This window comes from Musca domestica, unplaced genomic scaffold (assembly GCF_030504385.1).
Source record: "Musca domestica strain aabys unplaced genomic scaffold, Musca_domestica.polishedcontigs.V.1.1 2, whole genome shotgun sequence".
NCBI classification, from domain to species: Eukaryota; Metazoa; Arthropoda; class Insecta; order Diptera; family Muscidae; genus Musca; species Musca domestica.
The window spans coordinates 33,667,777-33,687,272 of NW_026712249.1; the positions used below are offsets into that span (position 1 = coordinate 33,667,777).

At 34.0% G+C, this 19,496-nt stretch overlaps 1 protein-coding gene across 1 annotated transcript; it reads left to right on the top strand.

Annotated features, from left to right (window-relative positions):
• The first annotated feature begins 8,232 nt into the window (after positions 1–8,232).
• On the top strand, positions 8,233–15,143 carry LOC101892521 (elongation of very long chain fatty acids protein AAEL008004). Its single transcript, XM_005189603.4, has 5 exons — positions 8,233–8,466; positions 8,531–8,721; positions 14,333–14,476; positions 14,545–14,650; positions 14,732–15,143. Exons 1-5 carry the CDS (start codon positions 8,409–8,411, stop codon positions 15,052–15,054), a joined length of 822 nt encoding a protein of 273 aa, XP_005189660.2. The 5' UTR covers positions 8,233–8,408; the 3' UTR covers positions 15,055–15,143.
• The last annotated feature ends 4,353 nt before the right edge of the window (positions 15,144–19,496 follow it).

Below are 19,496 nucleotides of genomic sequence, written 5' to 3' on the forward strand. Positions count from 1 at the left end.
TACATCGACCTTCATTATTTGTGATTACTTTTTTAAGAGTGAATTATTGCAAATTTTAAAATGGCCATAATTCCTTAAATATTGAGTTTTCAGCGTTTTAGCTATTTTATTGAATTATTTTAGAATGGCTATAACTCATTATACATTGAGTTTTCAGTGTTTTTAGCTATTATTTGTGATCACTTTTTTAAGCGTGAATTATTGCAAATTTTAAAATGACCATAACTCCTTAAATATTGTATTTTCAGCGTTTTTAGCTATTATTTGTGATCACTTTTTAAAGCGTGAATTATTACAAATTTTAAAATGTCCATAACTCCTTAAATATTGAGTTGTCAGCGTTTTTAGCTATTATTTGTGATCACTTTTTTAAGCGTGAATTATTGCGAATTTTTAAATTGCCATAATTCCTTAAATATTGAGTTTTCAAAATATACTACATTTTTGTACTTTTCGTACACTGATAGTTCGAATTTTCAAAAAACCATTGGTACATCCATCATACACTCCTTTAGTGACAAAGGGTACCATATCTATAAACTTTCAGTACTTTTCGTACCGTTGTAGTACGAATTTCCAACAACTCAGCCTTATCTGACAACTTCGGACCAAAAGTGACCCTTACCAAAAATTTGAAGGTTCTAGCGTTAGGCTTTTCTTTTCTATCTAAGTCAGTCCGTCAGTCAATTACTTTAGTCCTTTATTAAATTAAATTTAAGGAGGAGGAAATTTATAATGTAGTACTTTGTTTTTTAATTTTTTTCGGAAAATAACTCGAATTCTTTGTTGCTTCTTTTGTTAAATCTTTTCATCAAATGCACTTTCTTTATTTTCTTCTTTTTCAGGAGCCCAATTCACAATTTTCGGTTTTCTTAATAACTTGGCAGAGATATTCAGACATGGATTTAATATCTGGACAGCAATGACCAATAAGGTTGAAGAACAGTCATGGAAAGTAAATTTAACAAAAATTCAAATTGCTCAATTTACGATATCAACAATAGGCTTATTGTTAATGTTGCTGAATAATTCATGTGGTTTATCTAATTTCTGGCTAATTGTTTTATTGTTACAAAATGTGTTTATGTTGTTTTTCGTTTTGCGTCACCATAGAGATGCAAACGTTCACAAGATAATGGAATAAAATTTTAGGAAAATGCGAAAATGTGTGTTTCACTTTTTCCGCCCGAAATTGAAAAAGATAGAGGTTAAATATTTGGTTGATTCAAGAGATGTATCTTAATTGGAACATTTGAATATGGAGCATAATTGTTGGCCAAAATTATTTTATTTGACTTTAAAGATGTTTATTTTTTCTGTAGAATAATAAAAAATCTTTAAAACAATAAAAAAAACAGTAAGGAAAAGTTAACAGCCGCGAGGGCACGCTGTGTGATACTCTACACCACTATGCCTATTTAGTAGAGCTCCCGTAACAAAAAAAAGTTTATATTGGAATTTATGTGATATAGATTATACCAACTTTAAACCGTATTTGAATGCGTTTCACGGCTTTAGAGTAATCACAATTTGGAAGTTATGTCCATCACTTAATCGATTTTCAATAAATATGACGGAGGCTTTTGTACCTCTAGTACTAAATAACATTGCTGTATATGGCATGATATGATATAGATAAGAATTATATTAAACAATTAAAAAAGAAGTAATTTCGGCCGAACTTTGAATACCCTCCACAATTCGGAACGTATTTGGAAATTTAACAAAAAAACAAAATAAAATTCGTTAAAAATTCTGTTAAAATCTTCAAAATACCGAATACAGGAAGTTGCCGTTATATTGGCGTGGACCAGCATAGGCAAATTTTGTCATAGGTCATTACAGTATTCAAACACGAATCTTGAAAAAAATCCGGTGAATAATGTCGCTAAAATCACCAAAATACCGAATATAGGGAGGTAGGGTTATATAGGGGCTATACGAAGACCTAGAGCTGCATAGACAATTTTCTCTCACAGGCTGTAGCACCCATTAGGAACTTCAAATACGAAATTAGAAAAAAATCGGATAAATAATGTCGCTAAAATCATCAAAATACGGAATATAGAGAGGTACAGTTATATGGGGGTTATACGGAGACCTGGACCTGCATAGATAATTTTATGTCACAGGCTGTAGCACCACTTCAGATACGAAATTAGAAGAAATTCCGGCAAATAATGTCGCTAAAATCATAAAAATTCGGAATTTATTGAGATACCGTTATTTGGGGGTTATACGAAGACCTGGACCTGCATAGAGAATTTTGTGTCACAGGCTGTAGCACCACTTAGGAACTTCAAATACGAAATAAGAAGAAATTCCGGTAACTAATGTCGCTAAAATCATCGAAATACGGAACATAGGGAAGTACCGTTATGTGGGAGCTATATGATATCGTGGGCCAATATAGCCCATCTTCGAGCTTTGACCTGCCTGCAGACAAAAGACTGTCCTGTGCAAACATTTAGCTTCCTATCTTAATTTCTTTTGACTCTAGCATGATTACAACAGACGGACAGAGGGACGGGCGGGCGAGGCTAAGTCGTCTAAGAATTTTACGCTGACCAAGAATATATAAACTTTGTTGGGTCTTAAATTATTATTTCGACGAGTTACATACGGAATGACCAAATTAATATACCCTCCATACTATGTATTGTATAGGGTATAAAAATATTTATTTGAGCAATAGATATACCGGACCGAGTTCCATCAAATGGAACCCGATCTCGATAAAATTTGGCAGAAGTATTTTCGAAAAGTATTTGATGCCCGGTATCAAATATCATTGTTGTGGAGTGCATATTACGCATGTGAGGGACTTTAGCACCAAATCGGATGAAACATACATTTGTATGCTATAACTATATCCGAACCGATTTTAATCAAAATTTGAAGCACTTTCTTCTAGGATGAATTCTGTCGGAAGTGCTACAATTCACTCCATTTGGACTGATATTAGCCATTTTGTGCATACTTAAAACGAAATCTGATAAATATATATGTGGGAGCTATATCCAAATCTGAACCGATCTCGACAAAATTTAAGGCTCTTATTTCTGAGCTGAATCTGATATCTTGTACCAAAGATAATTGTTGTGGAGTGAATATTACGCATGTGAGGGACTAAAAACCCCAAATCGGATGAAACATATATATAAGAGCTATAGCTATATCTGAACCAACTTTTACCAAATTTGAACTACTTGCTTCTAGAATGAATTTGTTAGGTTGTGCCAAAATGGAGGTCATTGGGACTGATATTAGCCATTTGGTGCACAAAAAACCTAATATCGGACATATATATATATGGGAGCTGTATCCAAATCTAAAACGATCTTGGCAAAATTTTAAACACTTATTTCTGAGCTGTATCTGATATCTGGTACCAAAGATAATTGTTGTGAAGTGAATATTACCCATGTGAGCTACATCTGAACCAATTTTCTTCAAATTTGACGTACTTGCTTCTAGACTAAATTCGATCGGATGTACCAAAACCGAAATCGGTTGAAGATATATGTAGGAACTTTATCTAAACTTTAGCCTATTCTCATCAATAGGGGTTTTCCTTGGGCCAAACAAATACATATTGTTTGGAAAATTTAATTCCGATCGATAAATAAGACCTGCATTTGTTGACAAAAATACATGGACAGACGGACGGGCGGACGGACTGAAATGCACAAATTGAGTGAGAAAGTGATTCTATGAGGATCCTCAAAAGTAACTACGGGTCTATCTCACTGCCTTCTCCATGTTACAAACGAATGCACAAAGCCATAATACACTTACCACTATGTGGTGTAGGGTATAACAATTTTTCTAATGGTAAAGAGTATCGCCTCGAAATTAATTACTTTGTTGCTTAAGTATTTAAGAAGTCACTCCATTTAAATGATATTTTGTTTGAGAGGTTAAATACAACATAAATTTCATTCATTTAAGTTAAGTGGAACTCAATCGAGATATAGCTTTCATAGGTTAGTTCTGGCCGATTTCAAAATTAAATCGCTCAAAAGCCTTAAGACTCAATTTTTACTTAAATTGCCAATATGAACGTTTATTTGCTACAGGTGACTACTAAATATTCATGGACAATATCAGCCTGCTTCTTCTGGTATAATATCATTACTCCTGTTAATGTGAATTAAATTTTCTCTATGTTTATAAATTATAATAACATTTTGAAGAAATTATTTTAACTATTATAGAATTTCTTCAAACTTCTCACATTTTTTTTTTTCGAAATTGTCAAACCATCAGCTATCTTTTAATATTTATATCCAATATCTAGTGCTAATTTGAAAATACTGCACATGAAATAAAGCATATAAAAGTCAGTAAAGATTGTTGAGGTTACTCAGACCCAAAATGCCGTTCCAACAAATATTAAATTTGCCACGGAAGATCTAGTGCTTGCAATGTTATTTCGAAAACTGCAATACAAATATGAATTATGTGGATACATTTCCTTAGAAAATATTATATATTAACTATGAACCGATAAAGAGGTATTGACGTAGAAGTCTTAAGTTCCACAATATAAGAATCGACTAATATAATTTTGCATTTTATTTTATACCATATTATTTACAAATTATTACACATATCAGATTGTGTATTTCAAAACACGTCAATAGACAGGAAAATAATTTGTATAATATTTTTTATAAAATGCATGGAATTTATGTTAATTTCACTATTGCGTGAGAAATTCTTGAAATGTGTAAAGAAAAAATTATGCAATATTTCTATAGTATTTAACGTAAGGTAAAAGGAAAAATAATTATAAACACCACATTAGAAAGGTATACAGGGTGAGATGAAAAAACTGCAACCAATTTCAGATTGCTGTCATTCCAAAGCCACTCGTCCGACAGCTGTTAAAATTATTCCAGTAACAGCTCATTATATTGTTTACAAGCGTTCAAGAGCATTTTGGTGAGAATTTTCCTGAAAAAAAAAAAAAATATTCGTGATGGAATTCAAGCGTGAGAGAGTGATTTCTCTATATTTGGTTGGAAAACCATAAGTGACTATCATTAGAGCACTCCAGCATTTAAATGTGAATAAATCTTTTGTGTCTCGTACCATCGCTCGTTACCGTGATATTGGTAGCGTAGGCCGACGTCAAGGAAGTGGACGGAAGAAAACAGCAACATCAGCAGAAATGGTTCGAAAAGAAAAAAACAACTTGATCGAAACCCGCGTCACAGTGGCTCGAGAAATGGCTCATGAGCTGAACATATCGCAATATTTCATACGGCAAATATTGAGAAATTAGCTCAGGATAAAGCCATTGAAATTCCAGAAAGTGCAAATACTTACACCGCAACAGAAAGAAAATAGATTCAAAAAAGAGCTAAAGATGTGCTTCGCTTGCCTAAAGTGGTGAACTGCCGAATTTGGTTTTCTCCGATGAGAAAACATTCGTTGTCCAGCAGTTTGTAAATAAACAAAGTGATCGTGTTTACTTGACAAAGAGGTCATCTGAAAATGTGCACCTTCGGTTGGCCACCAGAACTCAAGCGCCGGCCATGGTGATGGGGCCGCCATAACAGCCTGTGGTCGCTCTCCGCTCGTATTAATCGACCGTGGCATCAGAATAAATGCCGAATATTATCGCGAAAATATTCTGGAGGGTGCCACAGATCTTGGACATTCCAACCAGACTCAGCACCATCGCACACAGCATGCGCCTCCCAAGAATGGTCACAAAATGAGATTCCTCGCTTCATATCCAGCGCACAATGGCCACCAAAATCTCCGGATACCAATCCGTTGGACTATTGTGTCTGGAGTATTTCGGAAAGCAAGGTTCGCACTAAAAACTACCAAAGTGTCGATCACCTCAAGCAAGCGCTACGCCGGGAATGGGCGAAAATGCCGTAGAGCAACATTCGGGCAGCGTGTGACGGTTTCATTGGCCGTTTGAAGGCCACAATTCGCGCCAAAGGTGACCAATTCGAGCATTTTTGCTTTCATTCAATAAAATTTAAAAAACTGTAAAAATTATGGCGATTGATTTTGTTGCATTTTTTTATCTCACCCTGTATATCATTCGATACGTCTACAACGTGCCTCATCGAAATCATGATTTTTGGTCCTAGGTCTCTTTAGGACATTTCGAGTCCATCTAGGGATGTCCGTCCATCAGCCTGTCTGGTTGGTGCACAGGATAACTTTCGAAGATAGTATCCGATTTATTCCATACTTGGTTCATTATAATACAATTACAAAACATAGATGGAGTTCAGAGATGGGCAATGTCTGTTCACTTTTTTTTGTACCTTTCCCAAAAGAGGTCACAGAAAATAATTTACAAGGACCATCAAATTTTGTGCAAACCTTGCAAATCTAATCTCCAAAATTGGCAAAACTTATAGATTTGCTTTAAAATCTACATTCTTCAATATTATTATCAGCGTTGGTTAGAGTGGTATACTTCTGTCCACCTTATCTGGTACCTCACTCACACTTCGACAGTTTAAAAAAATTATCACATATGTCATAAATGTTGAAGAAAGTAGCTGGTATAGTCCAGATCTGACACCTTATATCAGACTAAGGCCAGATACGAAATTAAACAAGTAAAAAAGCAGTAAGTTCGGCCGGCCGAACTTTGAATACTCTCCACCATTTGGAACAAATTAGAAAATTTTCAAAAAAATAAAATCAATTATAAATTCTTTTAAAATCTTTTAAATATCTAAAATAGGAAGGGTCCGATATATGGGGGGATATACGATATTGTGGACCTATAAAGACAAATCTATGACTGGGTGTAAAGTACTCAGAAGGAACTCCTTTTGTGGATTTTCAGATAATTCCATTGGAAAAGTGGCTAAAATCATAAAAATACCGAATTTTGGAGGAGTACCGTTATATGGAGGATATACGATATTGTGGACCTATATAGACTATTCCGTTTCAGGGGGTAAAGTGCTCACAAAGAACTCCGTGTGTGGAATTTCAGACAATTCCTTTGAAAAATGTGGCTAACATCATCAAAATACCGAATATCGGGGGGTACAGTTATATGGGGGATATACGATATCGTGGACCTATAAAGACAATTCTTTTTGAGGGGTAAAATGCCCACAAGGGACTCCTTTTGTGGAATTTCAGACAATTCCATTGAAAAATGTTGGTAAAATCATCAAAATACCGAATATCGGGGGGTACCGTTATATGGGGGCTATAATTAGATATAGATAATTCTCTGCCGAGGTATAAAGTACCCACAAGGAACTACTTGTGTGGATTTGCAGACAATTCCATTGAAAAATGTGGCTAATATCATCAAAATACCGAAGATCGGGGGTATTGTTATATGGGGGTTATACGATATCGTGGACCGATATAGCCCATCTTCGAACTTGACCTGCCTTCAGAAAAAAGAGAGATCTGTGCAAAATTTTAGCTTCCTATCTTAATTCGTTTAGACTGTAGCGTGATTACAACAGACGGACGGACAGGGCTAAATCGTCTTAGAATTTTACGCTTAACAAGAATATATATACTTTGTTGGGTCTAAAATGATTATCTCGATGAGTTACAAACGGAATGACGAACTTATATAAAAACATTTAATATCCTTCAAAGCTGGATATTAATTTTTAGGAACTGGTTTCATTTATTTTCGACATAACTAGAATAAATAGTAAAATTATTAGTTACTTGTGTCATTTCGAACATACTCAGCAAATATCAACATTTGTCTATGACAGGAATTGGACACAAAATAATTTAACCGGACTTTGAGTTTATCTCATTAAAAGAGAGAGAGAGAGAGAGAGCAAAGAAAACAAAACTCACAATATCTCTTTCAAAATGTTTGCAAACATAAAACTTTTCTACTCAGCGCTTAATTTTTCAGATATATCGATTAGAATTGAAGTTTTATATAGACCGAAAACGTCATATTTCACAACTGCAAAGTCCAAAGCTTAATACAAACCAAAGCATTTCGTTTCCAACACCAGCACAAAAAATATTGATTTTTTTTTTTCAATTATTTCTAGTAGCCTTATGGAATGCTTGAAAGACATGAAATGTTCAAAGCAAAGGTAAAGTAAATAGCCTGGCATATTAACCCCCCCCCCCCCCCTCCTTTCAAACACGTGACGTAAATTTTTGAATAAAAAACCAATTTTATTAAAAACACATAAATATTCATAGTTTATATAATACTGCCAACAGCAATGGTATTACATTGCTTTGGAAAAAAAAGAGCAATAACGTGCCGATTTCCTGCGTATATCAAGCGAAAAGAAATTGAATAATGAACCTAATAAACACAACTCGGAATTTTGTCATTTAGTTGTTCTTCGTTTGCAATAGAATCGCGTCGCTGATACTGGCCGGACTTGGATAGGGCATAACTGCAGAAAACCATCACCATGATTTCATATCTTTACAACGAACTCAAAGAGCATTTCCTAACGGCGGCTGGACGAGGTATATCTGAATCTAAAATAATATTGTGCGATTTCTTTTTTCAATTTTGGATATATTGTTACAGATCCCCGTACCAGAGATTTGCCGATCAGTAACAGTTACCCCGCAATACTTGCAATAATTGTGATCTATGTAATACTTGTTAAGAAAATCGGTCCAGCCTTTATGGCCAAACGGCAGCCATATAATATTCGATGGCTTATTTCGTTGTACAACATTGCTCAAGTTATATTCAATGCGTACCTTTTTATAATGGTGAGTGCAATTTTTTCGAAATTGAATGTTATGCCCACAGGGCAAGGTCACACGGCCATATTTTCACTTCAGGCCATACTTTTCCCTTGCTGTCAAGATAACACTGTGATGCAAGACTTCAAAAAAAAAAAAAAAAAAAAAAACACAAGTTAAAAAGCAGTAAGTTCGGCCGGGCCGAACTTTTAATACCCTCCACCATTTGCAACGAATTTGGAAATTTTCAAAAAATAAAATCCTTAAAAAATTCTGTTAAAATTTTAAAAATACCGAATATAGCCGTTATTTTTGGGGTCTATACGACGTGGACATACATAGGCATTGTCGGTAATAAGCCATTACCATATTAAAATTCGATACTTGAAATAAACGGTGAACAATGTAGCTAAAATCATCAAAATACCGAATATCGGGAGGTACCGTTATATGGGGGCTATACGAAGACCTGGACCTGCACGGATAATTTTCCGTCTTAGGGTGTAGTATCCATTTTGAACTTCAAATACCAAATTTGAAACAATTCCCATGAATAATGTCGCTAAAATCATCAAAATACCGAATATAGGGAGTTACCGTTATATGGGGGTTATGAAAACGTGGACCTACATGGCCCATTTACGAACTTAACCTGCCTACTGGAAAAATAAACATGTGTGCAAAATCTCAATTCATTCGAAAGATAGCGTGATTACGACAGACAGACAGACGGACAGACAGACAGACAGACAGACGAACATTGCTAAATCGACTTAGAATTTTACGCTGATCAAGAATATATATACTTTGTTGGATCTGATATGAGTATTTCGAGGAGATACAAACGGAATGACAATGTTAATATACCCTCCATAGTATGGTGGATGGTATAAAAAGTAAAAATGACGCTTTAATACCCTCCACTATTGGGAAAAAGAACTTGAAAATGTTCAAAAAAGAAATTCGAAAACTTCCGCTTAAATGAAAACTGTTATATATATAAAGACGTGAAACTGCTCACGAATGTTTTTTGTCATTGCCTGTAGTAATCTTTACGAACTTCAAATACGGAATTTGAAACAGTTTCAGTGAATAATGTTGGGCTGTACCGTTATATGGGGGCTATACGAAGAAGTGGACCTGCATACAAAAATCTATGTCATAGGCTGTAGTATTCTAAAATTTGATGCTATATAAAATATATAAATAGTAAATACGTGTAGATTTCAAGAACGGCTGGAATTTGGAAATTTGCAGCAATTCGGAATGTTCTCTTGGAAAAAAATGATTAAATCTAAAAAAATCGTAAACATATGCCAATAAAAATGTGAATATTTATTGTTTTTATGGGCCAAAAATTATGCAACACCTCGAAACATTGGTTTTGCACATAGGAAAGTTCACATGGATCTTTCTATCTCACCGAGCTGAGTCGAACTAGCTATGTATGTCCGTACGTCCGTCTGTCCATGTTAATTTGTAATCACTCTACAGGTCGGAATTATGGCCCGATCTTCACGAAATTTAGAATGGAGGTGGGGCTAGAGCCAGAAGAGAACCCTATTTTGGGGATGATCGCATAATATTTAGGGGTTGAATGGACCAAAAACTGATTTCCTGATTTTGAACGATCAAAGCGAAATTTAGCATTGGGCTAGAGCTTAGGGCTGGACTCCAATGTAGCCAAATATAGTAGACAAGCAAATCATATATATATGAGTATAAATTTGGAGATACAGAGGGGCCTCTTCCTTTTGGTAGATGATCGCAAAATATTTAGGGATTCAAATTAACTAAAAACAGAAACAATTTCCTGATCACACAATTGAAACCAATCGACACGTCTGAGAAGAAAGTTAAGGACAGGGAAGAATTCTAGCATTATGGATGACCATTGGATTATAATAAACTGTAAAATGGACCACAACAGCTAACAGCACGTCGTAGAGCTCCGTGAAATAATTTTAAAAACCAAATGGATTTGGACATAAGGGGGCTTCTAATATATTGTAGTGTATCACATGGTCGGCCCCGCACGGCTATAGTCTTTACTTACTTATTCTGTGATATATTTTATTTTTTGTCATACTTTTTTATTGTAAGATTTTTTTTTTAATTTAACTTGCAATATTGAATTGTAGATTTGGCAATACGGAATAAAAGCTTGTTGTTTTTCATAATGATCGCAAAATATTGATATTAAATATAGCAAAATATTAATATAATTATTAAATGAAATCGGGAAAATGTTCGGTTTTTGAAAACTTTCAATTTTTTACAATCGCTCTACAGGTCACACTCGACACGTAATTTCGCATATAGGATAATATTTAGCGGGTAAAATGGACCACAACGTTTGTGTAAAATTGTTATACCCTCAGCTATTATATGGCCACAGAGTATTCCCTCTCATTTTGACACGGCCAAAATGTGCCTCATCGAAATAACGAAATAAAATCCCAACATTTTGACAGATAAGAACAAGAAGGGATTATCCAAATTTTCTCAAACTTTGCAAGTGTCAAAAATTAATAATATCGGCTCACTCCATCAAGTACCTCCCCCACTTAGGGTCAAAATGTTGAATTTAGAATAACCATTACTTTCTGTCCCAATATTTCTACCAATACAAGATATGTTGTAAAGGCGGGATATATCGGTCCACTCCCTTTGGTACTTCCCCTACAAATTTTTGAATAACCAAAACGATCATAAAATAAGTAAGCAAAGGCTATAGACGTGCGGGCCGACCATGTGATACCCTACAACACTACAATATGTTAGTTACGTCCAAATCTATTTTGGAAAAAAATCTGTTTTTGGTTCACTTGAACCCCTAAAAATTTTGCGATCATCTCAAATGCAAAAAAAATCAATAGGCCCCTCTGTATCTCCAAATTTAGACTCATCTATATGATTTGCTGGTCTCCGATATTTGGCTATATTCGTCAACGAAATCAGCATAAAAAAGCCAGAAATTCGCCTTTTGTGTATTTCGGATATCGCCTGTTAGTAATGCTGGTATTTTTTCACACAAAATTAGTGATTCATTGTAGCTGCTGTCCTAACTCTAACTTTATACGAGATTTCGTCTCCTTTGGTTTCTATTTGTGACCTTTACAACGCCTGCAAAATCATAAAATTTTTTAGTTGTTGGTCCATTTTAACACCCTACTATATATCGGACATCTTTGAAATCAATAGGCCTAGCCTTTCGGAGCCCAATCCTACCCTTGTGAAAATTTTCGTGAGGATCGAACGATATTTGCAATACTTATATAATATCCCCAACCTGTGTTGTAAGTTGAAAATATATTACAAAATATTAAAAGTCAAGTTGAAAAAATCGCATGCGACAAAAAATATGAAAAAATAAAAAAATGTCACAAAATACAAAAAATCTATATTAACATCATTATTGGTATATTTTTCTGCGATTTTTTTTAGATTTTATTCTTTTATGTCAAAAGGGCATTCTGAATTGACAAAATTTGTCAAAATCGGTCCAACCATTCTTGAGATATAAGCATTCTAACTAATATCCCCTTCCTTTGTATATACATATTGTTTATATTTCGGTTTTATATAACCGATATATTTATTATCGGCATCTACGTAACGGTCAGAATTGACCTGTTCGTCTATTTGTGAATTCGCCGGAATTAAAAATATTCGCGGTTTAATGGAAAATTTGACTTTTATTTAACACAAATGTTGTGGCCTATTTCACCCACTAAATATTACCCGGTGACCATCAAAATTGGAAGGCTTCTGCCCAGCCCTATGCTCTAGCCCCATGCTAACTTCCTAAACCAAAATCTGGTGTTAAAATGTATTATTTAGGAGCACTCTTTCTGGACACCTTCCCCAGAAAGTGTCAAAATTTTAAATAATCAAAACGATCATAAGAATCGTATTCCTACGAAGATTCACACTTTCCAATATTGTCACTAACACAAGATTTGGTGTGAATGTTCACAGGAAGTCTGGCACCTTGTAATATTTATATCAGACTTAGGTCAGATACGAAATGGATAATTTTCGGAACATCACCCATAAACGGTCAAAAGCTTGAAAGTATAAACGGTGAAAAGCTTTAATCAAAACGCAAGTCAATAAATATATAAGTAGGCAGATATTGGTTGAGGGTATTCATCTGTCAGGAAGATCGACCGATACCTTTAAATTAGATTTTAATAATTATCCGCACGGCAAATGGTGTAAAAATTCCAAATCTTACTTTTCAGTTACACCCTACACCACAAGGTGGTCAGGGTATTATGTCTTTGTGCATTTGTTTGTAACAGGCAGAAGGAAACGAGATAGACCCATAGTTCCTTTTGATGATCTGCATAGAATCACATTCTGAGTCGATTTATGCATGTCCGTCCGTCCGTCTGTCCGTCTGTCCATGTATTTTTGTAAACAAAGTACAGGTCGCATTTATTGCCTGATTCAGATGAAATTTTGCAAAGATCTTTTGTTTGGCCCAAGGACGAACCCTATTGAAATTGGAGATAATCGGTCAAAATTTAGATATAGCTCCCCTATATATCTTCGTCCGATTTGCCTTTTATTGTGCACCAAACGTGTAACATCAGTCCGAATTGTATGGAATTTTGCATATACACCCAAATTAGGCCTGAAAACATGTATGCCAAATTTGATCGAAATCGGTTCAGATATAGCTAAAGCTCCCATATATATTGTTCATCCGATTTGTTATTTTTGTCCACCGCCGCCGTAATATGCACTATGCAACAACAATATTTGGGGAAATATATCAGATACAGCTCAGAAATACATTTGCTAAATTTTATCGAGATCGGTTCAGATTTGTATATAGCTCCCATACATAACTTCGTCCGATTTACTTTTTATTGTGCACCAAACGTCTGATATTTGTCCAAATGGGATGGAATTTGGCACTTACGACCGAATTGAATCTAGAAGCTAGTATGTCAAATTTGGTGAAGATCGGTTCAGATATAGCTATAGCCTCCATATATATTATTCATCCGATTTTTTATATTTGTTACCCACAACCGTAATATGCACTCCGTAACAACGATATTCAGGGAAATATATCAAATACAGCTCAGAAATATCTTTGCCAAATTTTATCGAGATCGGTTCGGATTTGAATATAGCTCCCATATATATCTTTATCCGATTTCAAATTAATTGTGCACCAAATGGGTAATACAGTTCCGAATTTAAAAGATACAAATGCTTCGACATATTTAGTCCTTTGAATTTTAAATTATAATTATAATCATATGTGGAGCTCTACTTAATTAGCAAAGTGGTGTAGGGTATCATAAAGTCGGCCCCGCCCGACTTTAAGACTTTCTTTACTGGTTTGTGGCTGTATATGGAGTCCTCATTGGCATATGTTTAACCCTCAGAATATTGTTTCAATATTCAACAATTCAGTTTACGTTTTGACATAAGCCCGTTGTAAGTTTGACGGATATTATAAAAATTTATGGGTAATATTTATATTTCTGTTATACGATACTTTGAAATCTTAATGGTCATAGTATGTCCTTGCAAATTTGTTCAATATAAATTTAATATATCCTCAAAATTCAAAGGATTCTTATGTATACATAAATGAATGTTTATTTTCTTTTAGATCACCAAACACTTTGTATTTCATTCCAAATACAATTGGTTCTGTATGCCCAGTGACTATACAGATTTCAGTGATGATACCATGCAGCTTCGTAAATTGGGATATTTATATTTTCTGAATAAATTATCCGATCTTATCGATACAGTGAGTTACAAATAATATCTATGAAAAAGTCATTATAACACCTAAATGTTTAATTTTCTAATTTTCAGGTTTTCTTTGTGCTGAACAAAAAATATAGCCATATTTCGGTTCTGCATTTGTACCATCATGCCACCATGATATGGGGAAGCTTTTTGTACCTGAATGTGTGGTTCGGTAAGATTTTGTGAAAATAAACTAAATTTACCCTACTAATATTATTATTTGTAAATTATCTATATTCTTCTCCCTTTATAGCCTCCAATATAACAGTTGTAGGATATGTTAACACATTGGTACATACGGTCATGTATTTTTACTACTTCCTAACATCGCTCAAAATGAACATAGACCTAAGCAAATGGAAACCACGTCTGACAACATTCCAATTGATTCAATTCTTCTATTTTGCCATCAGACTTCTCATTGTCATCACCCATAATACCTGCGGCCTGCCTAAATTCTGGCTTTGGGTTATCTTTTTGGAAAATGTTTCAATGATTGTCCTGTTTTCGAATTTCTACTATAAGAATTACATTTTGAAGAAACCAAAATCAGCAACAATAGTGAAAAATAAATAATAATTCTATTGAAATATATAGTACTAAATGTAAATCACATGTATAAAAGAAATACAAAATAAAATACCCATTTTTAAAGGTTTTTGAGAACAGTAAAATAAATAATAAACTTTACAGTCTTTATATATAGCCCCTATATAAGGGTACTTCAGTATTTTGATGACATTTTTCTACGGATTTGTCTAACAATGTGAAATTGTAGTTTTAATAGATTCTAGCTCTGGTGGCAGCAAATTGAATATCTAGGTCCACGTTTTTCTATAGCGCACATATAAAGGTACCTTCGAATATTCAATATTTTTGACAATTTAGGACATATTTTCCAACAGATTTGTATGAAAGTTAGTATTTGTAGTTCATAATGGGTTCTCCACCTGTGTCATATTGGTCAACAGTTTTCATACAACGATTCGGAATTTGATATTTGATATATAGACCGATATTTTATATTTTGACTAGCTGAACCCGGTGCGCTTTGCTACCCCTTTTGATTTAAAAATTTTCTTTACAAATATATGTTGGTTAAAAAAAAAAAAAAACAAATTTAAAAATTAAAAAAAAAAAAAAAAAATATTGCACTACTTTAATGCGTAAATAAACAAAACCATTAGATAAGCAGTAACATGACATGCATACACGAAGGGTTTGTCCTTCGGATTTATTTATTTCATAGCAAATACCAAGCGTGCTGTAAACTGCAATCTTTTGAAGTGGAGTGGCATTTCTATTGCAATTAGTGAATTCGAGGTAGCTACATACTTCCCCGTAATAAGTTTATTTCAAATTAATTGTTGGGTTGTTTTTTAGTGTTAGCCTAAGGCGTTCTTATTAAAATCATATCCCAATCTGATCCGATTGAAATATAATTAAAAAAAAAATACTTTTACACCAAATTCCGCCACACCTTTCATATTTCATTGAAATTGGTGCGTCAAATATGTGAATATATTCAAATCTTAGCTAATTTCCAATTAATTTGTCACATTTATTATTGTAACCAAATTCCGCCACACATTCTGAATATCATTGGTATCGGTCATATCATGTTTGGTGCATAAAATGTATGAAATCGGGCGAAATATATATGTTAGCTATACCCAAACCTCAACTGATTTCAATATAATTTGGCAATTTTTTCTGGTGCCAGATTTCGTCTCTCTCGCTTTGGGTGCATCAAATATGTGAAATCGCCTGAGTATATATTTGGGAGCTATAATCAAATCTAAGCGTATTAACGAATATAATTTGTCAAATTTATTTTTGTACCAAATTTAGCTACTCATGCCGAATTTCATTGGAATCGGAAATACGTATCGTGTTTGGTCCACCAAATACATGAATATAATATATATATATATATATATATATATATATATATATATATATATATATATATATATATATATATATATATATATATATGTATATGTATATGTATATATCAATATATCAATATAGTTTGGGAAATCAATTTTTTAGATAAAATCTATCACACGTTGGAAAAAAATTGGAAATACATATCGTGTTTGGTCCACCAAACACATGAAATCGGCCGAAAATATATATGGGAGTTATATACAAATCTGAACCGATTTCAATATAATTTGATAAATTTATTTTCGGATCAAATCCCGTCACACATTCCAAATTTCATTGGAATCGAACATTCATATTGTGTTTGAGGCATCAAATGAACGAAATCGGTCGAAAATATATATGGGAGATATATCCAAATCTGAACCGATTACAATATAATTTGGAAAACTTATTTTTGTTCCAAATTCCGTTACGTATTCCAAATTTGGAGACTGTATCTTTAACCGATCAATAGATATGTGCATATAAAATCTAAATTTTTTGGAGGTATCTCCGATTCTGATGCTATATCTCCAGTTCCAAGTGGAAATTCAAAAATGTATATAGCCTATGTTACTTTTAGGCGATGTTGCAGTATATATATTGAAATTTTCAGGAAAATCTATTCAGCGAGGAAAATCTATTTCGAGTCCATAAATTACAAACAGATATATAGATAGAAGATAATCCTAGTCACTTTTATCCTCGAAATTGCGTCAAATTTAGTATTTTTAAGACTCACAATAGATTACAATCTTTGTAGTATAAAATTGTCTATATAGACTCCCGTTTTGCTATGTCCCCCATATATCGGCTACAGCCACTATATTGTTTTTTAAACCTTCCGTTTGTATTGGAGTTTATAGTTTAAAGTGAAAAATGTTTGAATCCAGATACTTTTGTATAAAAATGTTTTCTTTACCTAATGAGGAAGGGTATTAGAATTTCGAGGCATGAAGGAATTATTGCCGATAAATTTGAATTTAATGCCGATTCGGTGAACCAAGCCATAAGTATATATTAACAACCTGAATCAGGGTCAGAATTTTGAATTATTCTATATCTTACAAAATGTGATGCAAGAGTCCCATTGTCTTCAGATTTCACATATCACAGTGTTTGTATTAACACATAATCACGTGATAAGATGGGACATATCGGTCCATCCCTTCTGAATATCCATTATGCTCATAAAAAGCACAATTACCATCCGATTCCATTCACATATGGGGAAATTAAGATCCAATTCCACTTAGACTCAGTACATCCCAATATTCCCATTCACACGAAATCTGTTATAAAGATGGTAGAGATCGAACCATTTTTTTGGTAGCTCCCTCACATAGGGTTCAAGATTTTGAAAAACAAATCGCCCAAAGAAAGTGAAATATGCATCCAAATATCTTCAAATTTCACACGTACAAATTGTAACACAATAGGGCATGCGTCTGTCGGCAAAACCGACTGATGCTTTTCAATCTGTTTTTTTGTCAAATTGATTAGTGATTAGTTCCTATTGGGAACTACCTATTGGGAACACATTTTAACACATTAGGCATTATACTGAAACGTGCACCTATATAATTCTTTTTATCCGCCAAGGGATAAGTGACCCGTAGGAACTTCAAATACCTATTTAAAAAAAAGTTAAAAAGCAGTAAGTTCGGCCGGCCCGAACTTTGAATACCCTCCACCATTTGGAACTAACTTGAAATAAACGGTGAAAATGTGGCAACATACCGTGTATAGGACGGTACCGTTATATCGGAACTATACGAAGACCTGTAGCTGCATAGAGAATTTTCTGTCACAGGCTGTAGCATCTATTTCGAACTTCAAATACGACATCTCAAACAAATTCGTTGAGTATTGCACCTAAAATCGTTAAAATACCAAATAAGGAAGTACCTAATTTAAAACAAAAGCAGTTAAAGAAGCAGTAAGTTCGAACGTCCCGAACTTTGAATACCCTCCACCATGTGGAAATTTTCTAAAATTAAAATCCGTCCTGAACCTACATAGGCCTTGTTTGTCATAAGCCATTAGCATATTTAAATTCGAAACTTGAAATAAACGGCGAATAATGTAGCTAAAAATTATCAAAATATCGTGTATAGGAAGGCACCGTTATATCGGAACTATACCAAGACCTGTAGCTGCATAGAGAATTTTCTGTCACAGGCTGTAGCATCCATTTCGAACTTCAAATACGATATCTCAAACAAATTCGTTGAGTATTGTACATAAAATCGTTAAAATACCGAATATAGGAAAGTACTGATATATGGGGCTTAAACGATGACCTGGACCTGCATAAACAATTTTCTGTCACAGACTGTAGTTCCCACTACGAACTCTAAATAAGTAATTTGAAACTACTCCGGAGAATAATGACGCTAAAATCATCAAAATACCGAATATAGGGAGGTACCGTTATATGGGGGCTATATGACGATGTGGACCTGCACAGACAATTTTCTGTCACAGACTGTAGTATCAATTACGAACTCTAAATACGAAATTTGAAACTAATCCGGAGAATAATGACGCCAAAATCATCAAAATACCGAATATAGGGAGGTCCCGTTTTATGGGGGCATTGCGAAGACGTGGAACTGCACAGACAATTTTCTGTCACAGACTGTAGTATCCATTACGAACTTCAAATACCAAATTTGAAACAATTCCGATGAATAATGTCGCTAAAATCATCAAAATACTGAATATCCGAACTTAACCTGCCTATTGGTAAAATAAACAATGTTAGCCTTATATCTCAATACGTTCGAAAGATCGCTAAATCAACTTAGAATTTTACGCTGATCAAGAATATGTATTTGGGGTGCCGTTATATGTTTGACCGACATAGCTTATCTTCGAATTTGACCTGCATATAGAGTATGTAAGTTGTGATCACTACAGATGGACAGACGAAGAGGGCTAAATCGTCTTAGAATTTTATGCTGATCAAGAATAAATATACTTTCTGACCCTAAGATGACTATTTATACCCCCCATACTATGTATCGGAAATGGCAATCAATATGTCCATTAAACTCTGTTCTTTTTTTTTGCGATTTTACTCC

Bases quoted from the DNA above. Each gene is read 5' to 3' on its own strand.
- LOC101892521 (XM_005189603.4), top strand. From the start codon at position 8,409: ATGATTTCATATCTTTACAACGAACTCAAAGAGCATTTCCTAACGGCG. The intron at 8,722-14,332 runs GTGAGTGCAATT...ATTTTCTTTTAG, and splicing joins ATGCGTACCTTTTTATAATG to ATCACCAAACACTTTGTATT. The intron at 14,651-14,731 runs GTAAGATTTTGT...CTCCCTTTATAG, and splicing joins GTACCTGAATGTGTGGTTCG to CCTCCAATATAACAGTTGTA.